Raw genomic sequence first — 12,179 nt, forward strand, 5'->3', positions numbered from 1 at the left:
ACAGCGATGATTCACAGCAAACATTATATAATTTACAACCTACAATTTTTTTTATTTTTTAATGAAATGTGTTTTATAAAAAAAGGAAGCCCGAGGCCCGACCCGACCCGGCTCATTTGCGTATTTTTTCGGCCCGGACCCGGCCCGAAACTTCGGGTCCCGTCGGGTTTGTCAGGCTGGGCCGACCCGTTGAGAACTCTAATCACAATCGTCTCTATTTTGGATTTAAATATAATGAGATTTTTCCTTGAAACCTTTCAAACCAGTTCCTTTTTGTAGGATACAGTTGATCTACATTTACATTTAGGGCATTTAGCAGACGCTTTTGTCCAAAGCGACTTACAATAAGTACATTTGTCGAAAGAAAGAAACCACAACATATCATCGCTGATAAAGTAAAAGCGAAAAAATAGAAACAATTGTTAGTTATCAAAGTGTCTGTATTTAAAGTTTAGAGACGTGCAAGAAGGATTAATCTCTAACTGTTGTGTACTGCAGCTTCTCAGCCATTCCTTTTATTATTTGTGTTGCCATGTATGTGCACAAGTGTTGCTGTGTGATGCTGTGTAATATCCAGTTTTCTGTCAGGTGTTCGTCACGGGACTCTCACCATGGAGAACTGTGTGCTGCAGTGCGAAACCACAGGAGTGATCGTGCGAACGTCAGCGCGTCTCACCATGAACATGTGTGACTTGTACGGCTCCAAGGTTAGAGCTTCGCCTCCCAATCAGCTGTCGGAGATGTTGTTGCTCTTCTGATTCAGAGAGAGTTAAATGCTCTGGGAACGCTTTAATTTAAATAAGTGGAGTAAAACAAAATTCAGGTTAAATATATTTTTTATTAATTTCTGGTTTTCATTTTTCACTTTCAATTTCATATTTGGGGGTCATTTTCAGTTGCATTTCTCAGAATCAGTTTTTTTTTTTTTTCAGAAATGTTTCTCACTTTCCGATCTTTTTTTTTTTTTCAACTTCTCATGTTCCCTCTTGTTGATGTTGCTGTCCTCCAAAGGATGGACACTGGATCGGGACAGAGCTATTGTCTCATACATGCAGTGATGATATTCTGATCAGTTGAGACTGTGCAGCCAGTTTATAGGGAGTCTTTCTCATCTAAATGTGTCAACATTCATGTTGTTGTGTGTTGCGTGCAGGGGGCTGGTGTGGAGATTTACCCTGGTAGTGTTTGCAGTCTGGTTGGTAACGGTATCCATCACTGTAAGGACGGGATCCTTATCAAGGTGAGAAAAAAATTCAACCTGCTAGAAACAAATACTGACCTAAGTGAGTGTGAACACATACAAGGAATTTGACTCTGGCTTTTTGGGGAAGAAGCTTTTCTTCAGTCTGTCCGTTCTGGATCTGATTGATCTGTATCTTTTCCCCAAGGGCAGGAGAGTGACCAGGTGATGTCCAGGCTGAGTGGGGTCCTTAAGGGGCGTTCACACCGGACGCGATAGACGCGAATTGAGCGGCGACTCTACATTGAAAATCAATGTAAATGGCGCGATGACACGCGATTCAGGCGGAGGCGGCGCGAATGGCGCGTCTGACGCGAATGGCGCGTCAGAATGGCGCGTCTGACGAATAAAGTTGAAAATATCGAACTTTTCAGGCGGCATCGCGCCGCGACATCCAATCAGCGACGAGTTCAAGCTGACAGACAGATGAGCTGAGATGAACGGGCTGCATTCCCAAACAACCTGACTCGGGAAGACCGGACCCTGGCGCGACGGGGGCCGTTACCGAGACGTCCACGGGCTGAGCCTCGATCAGAAGGACTCAGGCCGTCGGACGGGGATTCGGCGCTGGGCTCTTCGCTCGCCGCTACTGAGGGAATCCTAGATAGTTTATTTTCCTCCGCTTAGTAATATGCTTAAATTCAGCGGGTTGTCTCGTCTGATCTGAGGTCTAGTCGAATGTGGCCCCGACTCTCCCTGGGGAGAGGTGCGAGGGACGTGGCTCCCGGAGGAGGCTCACGGACTCTGGCATCGGGTACCCCGAGGCGGAGGAGGAGGGTCCGCCGACGTGACCCGCCGGCTCCGCATCGGGTACCCCGAGGCGGAGGAGGAGGGTCCGCCGATGTGACCCCGCCGGCGCTGCCCTCGTTTCCCCCGCTAGAGCGGCACCGGTTCAAAAATGAGCGTCATGCGCGAATGAGTAGTCCAAAATGATCAAGCGATACACGCGTCGCTTAGTAAAAGACTAAAAATTGCTAAAAATTAAGAATCTAACGACGAACGGAACTAGTCTAATAAAAATAGTAAACGTTTGGAGTTAGAAAAGTAAGAAGATGAAAAGGGCAAGAGGAAAGGCAAAGGCCAGGTGGCCAGCGCCGGGTGGCATGAGCGGGAAGGAAAGAGCCACGTGTCTGTAACACGCATTTTTATGCTGACCGAAGGGGCGTGTCCAGGACGGATCCGTTGGAGTTCATCAACAAGTAACATGGCACATTGACAATGAAACTGAAAGTACGTCCAAGATCGTTTACCATATTAAATGTATGTCCTCACGTTTTCTCTCTGGTCACTTGAGGGCGGTAGAGATCTATGTAACTTTTGTGGATATATCAGTTTCTGAACTGCGTACTTCTGGGTCGCAGAAACCCAGGGCTTAAAAAGACCGTCATAATTATCATGTGTTACGTAACAATAACAAATCTAGACTGTATTTTGAGATACCCATGAGCACTTTCTTAGCTTTGCTCCAAAAGTGGTCTTTGACTGGCCAAGTCTCTGCTGTAAACTTCAAGAGAGGAACATCTGGCCCACCCTGCAGCTGTCTGGAAGTTTGTTCCAGTATATGTGGTGCGGAAAAACTGAAGGCTGCCTCTCCATGTTTGGTTCTGACTCTGGGGACACAAAGCAGACCTGTCCCAGATGATCTGAGAGGTCTGGATGGTTCGTAGCTAAGCAGAAGATCAGAAATGTATTTTGGTCCTAAACCATTCAGTGCTTTGTAAACCAGCAGTAGTATTTTAAAGTCAATTCTTTGACAGACAGGAAGCCAGCGTAAAGATGTGAGAACTGGAGTAATGTGATCCACCTTTTTGGTCTTAGCGAGGACTCGAGCAGCAGCGTTCTGAATTAACTGCAGCTGTCTGATGGACTTTTTAGGGAGACCTGTGAAGACACTGTTACAGTAGTCGAGCCTGCTGAAGATAAATGCATGGACAAGTTTTTCCAAATCCTGCTGAGTCATAAGTCCTTTAATCCTTGATATATTCTTTAGGTGATAGTAGGCTGAATTTGTAACTGATTTAATGTGGCTGTTGAAGTTCAGGTCTGAGTCCATGACTACAGCTAAGTTTTTGGCTTTGTTTGTGGTTTTTAGCATTACCGCTTGAAGCTGGGTGCTAACTTTTGACCGTTCTTCCTTTGCTCCAAAAACAATGATTTCAGTTTTGTCTTTGTTTAATTTGAGAAAATTCTGCTCCATCCAATTATTAATTTGCTCAATGCATCTAATCGGTACTGGAATTGGACTATAGTCCCCTGGTGATATTGTTATGTAAACTTGTGTATCATCTGCATAGTCATGGTAACATATTTTGATGTTTTTCATGATCTGAGCCAGTGGAAGCATGTAGATATTGAACAGAAGAGGGCCCAGAATGGAGCCTTGGGGAACTCCACATTTTTGCCCGCTCAGATGTGTAATTATCTATAGACACAAAGTAGTCCCTGTCCTTCAAGTAGGATTCAAACCAGTTTAATACTGTGCCAGAGAGTCCCACCCAGTTTTCCAGACGGTCTAGGAGTATGTTGTGATCGACTGTGTCGAATGCAGCACTGAGATCAAGTAATACCAAGACTGAAATTCCACCATTGTCCGTGTTTAAGTGGATGTCATTGAAGACCATAACAAGAGCTGTCTCGGTGCTATGGTGTGGTCTAAATCCTGACTGGAAGACATCAAAACAGTTGTTCATTACCATGAAGTCATTCAGCTGCTTAAAAACTGCTTTTTCAATTATTTTACTCAGAAATGGGAGGTTTGATATTGGTCTATAATTGTTCATTAGTGAAGTGTCTAAATTGACCTTTTTTTAAGAGAGGCTTGATAACAGTAGTTTTCAAGGCCTGTGGGAAGACACCTAACAGAAGAGACGTGTTTACAATCTGTAAAAGATCTGGGGTCATGCAGTTTGATGCATTTTTGAAAAGGCCTGTTGGCAGAATATCACGGCAGCAGAAGGAGGATTTCAGATGTTGCATGATGTCCTCCAAGATTTTATGGTTAATCACATGAAATTGTGCCATGGTTTCTGAATTGACCTTAAGTGGAAACATGGACAACACGTCCTGCACCTGACGTGGAGGCGCTGACTGCTTGCCTAATTTTCTGGATTTTTTCTGTGAAGGAGGCAAAGTCATTGCAGGCCCTGGTGGAAAGCAGTTCAGGAGCTACTGACACAGGAGGGTTTGTTAGCCTGTTGACAGTAGCAAATAGGGCTGCAACGATTCATCGAGTTACTCGATTAACTCGATTATGAAAATTCCTCGAGGCAAAACATCTGCCTCGAAGCCTCGTTAAATTCCTATGACGCGCCTATGTGCAGGGATCCGATTGTTCCACACGGACCGTTGTTCAGGAAGCACACCAGCGCGTCATACACGGTCATTCATTCTGAATTTAGTTGGCGCGATGGCGGAAAGTCAGCCTCAGAATGTCCGTAAACGACAGAGAGTATCGGGGCTAAACAACGGTATCCTGCTTGCCCATGTGAGCGATTTATTTCTGACAACAAAACGAATGCGTAAAGTAGTAAAATGTGTGACTAGATGTCTCCTCGTCTCCGTGGCGCATTTCTCCGTTTTGTTTGTATATCGATCACTTCTCATCCGCCATCTTGCGAGTGATGGATAGAGTTACGTTTATGCATCGGACGCTCGTATTGGCTCCCGTAGCAGCTTTTACAGCCAATCGGAAAGCCTGATTTACGCTTGGCTGTGAGTTGTTGTGTTTGCCCAAACGGACGGAGGAGTTCAAAGCAGAGAAAAGAATGGTCAAAGAGTTACTGTAGTGATAGAGAAAGCTAAATACATAAATGGCACAGAAGAAGTACACTATATACACACATATTTAGGGCAGGGAGAGGAAAGGGCCATTGCTTGCAAAACAAAACGTAAATTAAATGTTATCCATGTTTTATCCAAGTTGATTTAACTGTATTGTTGTTAAATTCTCACTGGCACTTAATAAATGGGCTTAGTTTTGGAGCCAAATTTTGGAGTTGGAATGAATACCTCTGTTTATTTTTTTTTAGAAATGCTTGATCATTTTACAGCTACATCATTTTCGTTATGCATTATTTGTTTTGGTTTGATTATTTTTTTTATCCGATTCCTCGATTAATCGATCGATAAAGTGCTAAATTAATCGATTACAAAAAGAATAGATAGCTGCAGCCCTAGTAGCAAACAAGGTCCGTGTGTTATTGTTGTTTTTGGCAATGATGTCCTAGGAGAAGGATTGTCTTGCATTTCTCAGTTCCAGGTTGTAGATTCTAAGTCTTTCTTTATAGATATCATAGTGAACCTGGAGATTTGTTTTATGGCACCTACGTTCAGCTTTCCGACACTCTCTTTTTTCTGTTCTTACCAATGTGGCATTTCTCCATGGAGACCTTTTTTTTTTTGCCAGGGACCAGTTTCAGCTTAGTGGGCGCAATGACATCAATAATATTTGTCAACAAGCTCATTTACTGAGACCCAAGGGAGGGAAGGTGTGGAGGAGAACACCTGGATAAATGTTTCACAGGTGTTTTCTGTGATATACCGTTTTTTGATGACTTTTCTTTGAACATTTGTCTGCACAGAGATAGCACTCCCAAAGAAAACACAGGAATGATCAGAAAGAGCAACGTCAGTCACAACAACCTTAGAAATGCTAACACCCTTGGACATGATCAAGTCCAGGGTGTGACCTTTGTTATGAGTGGGCTCTGTAACATGTTGAATCAGTCCATAGTTATCAATGACACAACAGTTCTTTAGTCCCCCTGTCATGGAGTTTGTCAACATGAATGTTAAAATCACCAACAATAACCACACAGTCAAAGTCAGTACAGTTTATAGACAGCAGCATTAAGAACAGCAGCACTGTTATTTTGCTCTAACCAGGTTTCAGTTAAGAACAAACAATCAAGATTGTGCTTGGTGATAAAATTGATTAAAAAAATGTTTCCTGCCAGAGACCTGACATTTAATAAAGCTTGATTTAGTGTGTTAAAATAATTATCTTCCCAATGTTTTGGGACTGGCTGTGGTGGATGAGGAATGGATGCTAGATTTGATAAATTTGCAGAATAGGTTGGGTGCTTCTTGCTTAGCCTTTTTTATCGATTTCTTATCAAGACCGGAACTGAGGAAGCTACCAGCGTATAGGGCCCTGACTTATCCTGGAAAAAGTCATGAGTGTGATCCGTCCTGTATTGCTGTATTTTGCACACAAGTAACTGAACATGCGGGACTGTTATCAGGCTGTGGAGACCGATAATTCTGCCGTCCTTGTAGAGGTGGGGGTGGTGCAGGTCGTCCCTTCTGTGATTTTGCCAGAACTGGATGACGACTTAGAGCCAGTTGGGGGGTTATCTGACACATAAAAGACTCTCATTTGTATCTTAACCAAACTTCATATCCCTGGGAATGGTCAGGAGAGAAAGGGGGAGTTTGTAATCTTTTATCTTGACCGGGGCTCTGTGAAATCAAGGTGTTAAATCAGCCTCTAGTGTGTTTATGGGACCACAAAGTCTGGTGTCTCTGAAGGCCAACGTCCTCCTCATTCAGGGGTGCATGGAGATGTTTTGATGCTCTGATTTAGGGGTTCATAAATCCTCGAACCGGGCAGCTTTTGAGGCAATAAAGAGGCCTCACATTCCATTCTAGGTCAGTCCAGTGATCTGGAACTGAGTGTTTTCCTCATCTAGAGAGAATAGTTCATCTTTTGTTCATTAAGAAGTTAAATCCGAGAATCGTGGAGCTGTTGCTCCTACTGACGAATATTCAGCAGTTCTTACCTGGTGAATGTGTAAGGCAGCACTGAAGACCACACAAATAAACAAAGACATGAAAAACACAAAAGCGCATTACCGAGGCAGCCATCTTGACATAAGCGTACCAATGAACAGCGTGGAGCTGTGGTCTGGCCAGACTTTGTTATAACCTCACTAATTAGCATTAACATGCTCAACCCCAGTATGGACAGTAGACTGCCAAATGCTTGCGGTTCCTTGGTTCCTGGTCCTTAGCGGTCAAACTAGGACTGTTGGAATGAACTTCAGGAATCGAATATAATTCGAATAGTAAAAAATCATTTGAATGCTGAAATTAGTATTTGATTTTTGTTTTTGTTTTCTAACGTTAGCAAATCTCGCCCTCCTCGCCTTGGCCTCCCCGCATAAACGGGTGCTTTTGCTGCAAGGTGGTGTAGTGGGTAGCACTGTCGCCTCACAGTTCTTTCTGTGTGGAGTTTGCATGTTCTCCCCGTGTCAGCGTGGGTTCTCCGGCTTCCTCCCACAGTCCAAAGACATGCAGGATGGGGATAGGTTCATTGATGACTTCAAATTGCCCGTAGGTGTGAATGTGAGAGTGAATGGTTGTCTGTCTCTACATGTCAGCCCTGTGATAGACTGGTTACCTGTCCAGGTGACCCTGCCTTCGCCCAATGACAGCTGGAATTGGCCACCACTAATGTGAGCTACTATCTAGACCTCTGGGGGACCACAGACAGTCTCTGGTTTCTCTACATAGTCTGGTCTGGTCTCTGGACTGATGTGAGCTACTATCGTAGACCTCTGGGGGACCACAGACAGTCTCTGCTTTCTACTCATAGTCTGTTCTGGTCTCATGACTAATATGAGCTACTATTGTAGAGCTCTGGGGGACCACAGAAATGGGAGACATTTGTTTCCTCCATTTAGAATTCTGCAACATCAGGACGACAGGAGGAGAATCTCAAGACAGTGCCACACAAATTTCCTGGAGATGTTGATGGCCATTTGTGTCTTCGCGTTGACTTTGTTTGCAATTGCAAAAAGTTCACTTTGCGTTTGATGTGAACACACCATTAAAGTGTTTAATGAATTAAATTGAGTAAAACATGTTTCCACAAGTTCCATTAGTAAATGGAGTGCTGTGCTCATTTTGGTTAAATGTGAAAGTGTTTGTGTGTGCAGGACTTTGCTGATGAGCTTGACGCGATGCCATCGATCACCATGGAGAACAACGTGATCCACAACAACGAAGGCTATGGGGTGATTCTAGTGAAACCTAACAACGGCGAACAACAAGGAGTTCCTCTGGACAGAAGTGAAAGTGGGTTGCGTTCTCAGTTTTACAAAGCAGGTTTGTTCCCTGCAGCACAGAATCAATATTGAACAGACCTTTTTTTCCCAGAAGGCCCTGCTAGACCGACGGCTGAAGACAAACAGCAGGGAGGAGTTCCCGATGCTCTCCTCATCTCCACAAAGACGACAAGCAACCCGACCAGCAGTTCAGCAGACGCTCAGCTTGAGTCGGCAGAGAACAACAGCAGCGCAGACAGCGAAGTCACCTCTACCTCAGGCAGGAAGTGGCAGTTTAGCCGTCAGCTTAGCAGAAACAAGGAGACGTCCTGTAGCCGAGCGGTCCAGGATCTGATGGACCACCAGATCTTCATCTCCATTCAAGGAAACCAGTTCAGACGCAACGGAATGGGCAACTTCGGCACCTTTTTCTACTAATAAACAACCTAAGACTGGCTGGACGTCTTTTTAACGGTTTACTTTATGACGGCTTCGTGTTTGAGATTATTTAATTTGTTGGTCACAAAATAAACACTCACGTCAAACACGTTTTACGGTAAATTGAGCCCCACGTTTGAACTTGCACGGATGCTTTTCTTATTTAATCCTTTAGGCTCCTCACGTTAAATCTTTTTCATCTTTTTTTTTTTAACAGCATTTTTTGTTTGAAACCCACTCGTCACTTTGAATGCAGCTTTTCCTGGTGAGTCACTTTAGATATCTAATAAATGTGACCTTTGAAGGTGGTGGCTTGTTGAAAATGGTTCAGTTGATGATGGATGTGATTTCACATGGTGCCTGGGGGGGGGGGGGGGGGGGGGGTTACTGCTTTCATGTGTATTATGGTCGATGGAAGTCATCATGTTGCCAGGTCTCATAGAAGCCCAGTGAAGATTGAGACTGAGGTTTTACATTTAGTCTTGCGTTTGAACTGCTACTTGTGGAGATTGTAAATGTATTGAATGTCCTGCAGATTAAAAGATGTTTTGGAACGTGACGAATACTGTGGATTATTATGTGACTTTAACATCAATGATTTTTGACTTCATGTTTTCCAAAAGACAAAATATTGAATGTGATGTTTAAAAAGTGCAGCAAATAGACCTTTTATTTACTTTGATGAAGCCTTCTGGTGAACCAGATTTCTAACCTATGTTTCAGGACCACCACCAGGGTCTCTGTTGTTGCCTCTCACTGAGAACCAAGTAGAGGGCTGAGGAGATCCAGCAGACTGGTAGACCGATGGTCAGGAAAGAACTGAAGCGACGGACAGATTCAACATTCAAGCAAGAAAGTGACAAAATGTTTCACAGTGTGGAGTACATTCCCTCTGAGCTGTTCAGAGACGTATCGTAGCCCGAGGAGCAGGAGGCTGCAGTTAGAAGTTCAGGGGCCGTATTCACAAAGCATTTTATCTTACCGCTAGGAGTGCTCCTAACTCGCGCTAAAACATTTTACGTAGGAGTTTTTTCTTAAAAGTTATTCACAAAGCCGCTGAGACCTACTCTTACTAAGGATAAATCACTAAGAGTGACGCGCCGTTGCTATGGATTACGTCGATTCTCGTGCACGAGTTTAGAAGTGTTCAGTGCGGTGATTGGTTGTTCAGACGAGCCCACTAAATCACCGAAAAACAAGGAAATAGAGGCTAGAAATGAATTCCTATCAAGTAGTTATGGACAGTGCAGTTAGCAGAATACACGCATGATGACAAGTTTGTGCAGACCACGATAATGACGTTGTAGCCTGCACGTTCAAGAGAGAGAGAAAGCAAACAATAAAAATACGTAAAATGCATTAAATCAAGGAGGCAATTAAAAGCACCCTGCAAAGTATTATTCAATTACCATATTTCAGCACTTAAACACTTTAAATAACAGCCCATACCGCCGTTCAAGTCCCCCTATCATGATGGATGATGAAAAAGTGAAACGCAAGCGAAAGGCCAATTGGTCCCAGGATCAATTGCTACTACTTGCCCAGTTTGTGCTGGAGCGGAGGGGGGTAATAAAGGGTAGATTCGGGGCTGGAGTGACCAGTAAGAAGAAGCGGGAGGCATGGGAAGAAATTTGCGTGAAGATAAATGCTTCCTTCCCTGCTGTGCGTCGCTCTACCGACGATTGCGAAAAACGTATGCCCTGCAATCACAGTGTAGGGTGGAGATTGCCGACTATAAAAGAGCTGACGTGGCTACAGGTAAGTCCATTATTAACATTGCTTGCATCCTTTTGGGAAATGCATTTGCATGTCTTAAATTTACAATTAACAAAGGCTACAGTGATATGAAACTGAAATTTAATTTGTTGGAGGAGGATCTGCACCAAAGCCGTTGTCCCCGGTCACGTCGGTGGTGTACGCCGTCCTAGGCTCGGACATAAGCATAACTGGCCTTGAGGGTGCAGCTGATCCTGCAGCCGAGTTGCTAAAGGGGATTGAGGGGTATGCATGCAATGATTGCAATAGGCTACATGAAAAACCTTTCTGTTTAATATTTACAGAAGAATTACAATGTGCAACTGGTCAACCCACTTCCCAAAAATGTGTTACAAATGATATATATATATTCCCCACAGGAAAAATGAAGATCAAAGTCCAGCTGCAGCTGCAGCATCACATCACACAGCTCTTCCTCTTCTCCCCCTCCTAGCTCTTCCTCTGCCAGCTCTTCCTCTTCCAGCTGCACCTCCTCTCACAGCTTTTCCTCTTCCAGCTGTACCTCCTCTCACAGCTCTTCCTCTCCCTGCTCTTCCTCTTCCTCCTCTCCCTCTTGGTGCACCCACTGCCTCTCCTCTCCCTCCTGCTGCTGGTGCCAGTTCACTGTTGGAGAAGAAATTGAGGATGGAAATGAGGGTTTTAAAAAGGCAAAGAAAGGTCCTCAAAGCAAAAGAGTGGCTAATACAAATGAAGACAGAATATTACAGTCTTAAGGTAGAAAAATTGAAAGAATAAATGTTATGAACTACACAAATGTGTGTTGACTGATTTTTGCCAAGGTGTTTACCTAAAATGTGTATTTACAAAGTGATCCCTAAATGCCAGTCCACTCGGTTCCACACGGCCAAATTCATCGTCATGTTGATCGCCATCATCATCATCATCGTGGTCATCGTCCTCTTCATCGTCATCATCGTCCGGCTGTGGAATGTTCCTCCGCTTGCAGAGGTTGTGCAGAATGGCACAGACAGTGATGACTGCGCTTGCCCTCTCTGGGGTGAGGCGTATTTCGCCGTGGAGGACATGAAACCGACGTTTCATCTGCCCAATTCCTCTCTCCACAACATTTCGTGTATGTTTGTGCGCTCTAACATAAAGAGCTATAGGACTAAGCGTAATCTGCGTAATCACTTACATGTTATACTTTAACTGTGCTCCCGGTTGTGGATTGAGGTAGGGTGTCAAGAGCCATGTCTTGCAGGGATAGCCACTGTCACCCAGCAAGTGACAGCCAACAGGGACATGGTGCCTCTCAAAAAGCTGCCTCAGACCGCTCTCCATTAAAATGCGCGAATCATGGGTAGCTCCAGGCCACTTTGCAACAACATCCAGTATGTTACAATTTGCATCAAAAACAACCTGCGTGTTGATGGAATGCACTTTCTTCCTGTTGACGAACACGTCCTCATCATTTGATGGCGCGATTATTTTTATGTGCGTCCCGTCTATAACACCGACCACACCGGGCATACCTGCAATTGCCATGAAGTTGGCTTTAATCCTGTGTAATTGTTGAATGTCCAAAGGAAACCGGATAAACTGTTGGATGATATGTGGTCTAGAGAGCGCGTTGATAGTTTGGTTTATGGCACGGCTGACTGATGGTTGCGATAGTCCTAAATCGTCGGCATTGCAAAGTTGCATTTTCCCAGTTGCTAAATAGCGTAGTGTTGCGAGAC

At 44.2% G+C, this 12,179-nt stretch overlaps 1 protein-coding gene across 2 annotated transcripts in view; it reads left to right on the plus strand.

Moving 5' to 3' along the window:
- The window catches only part of shcbp1 (SHC SH2-domain binding protein 1), a 39,336-nt gene extending 30,064 nt beyond the window's left edge, over positions 1–9,272 (plus strand). The window contains exons 10-13 of one of the 2 annotated variants that reach the window (XM_084007029.1): positions 589–707; positions 1,154–1,240; positions 8,179–8,317; positions 8,402–9,272. In XM_084007029.1, coding sequence (XP_083863155.1) covers positions 589–707; positions 1,154–1,240; positions 8,179–8,317; positions 8,402–8,724 — 668 coding nt within the window. In that variant the 3' untranslated portion in view covers positions 8,725–9,272. Of the gene's footprint in view, positions 1–588; positions 708–1,153; positions 1,241–8,178; positions 8,318–8,398 lie in introns of both variants that reach the window. The other variant, XM_084007028.1, reaches the window with a different exon arrangement.
- The last annotated feature ends 2,907 nt before the right edge of the window (positions 9,273–12,179 follow it).

The sequence above is a fragment of the Eutrigla gurnardus genome (assembly GCF_963514095.1).
Source record: "Eutrigla gurnardus genome assembly, chromosome: 1".
NCBI lineage: Eukaryota > Metazoa > Chordata > Actinopteri > Perciformes > Triglidae > Eutrigla > Eutrigla gurnardus.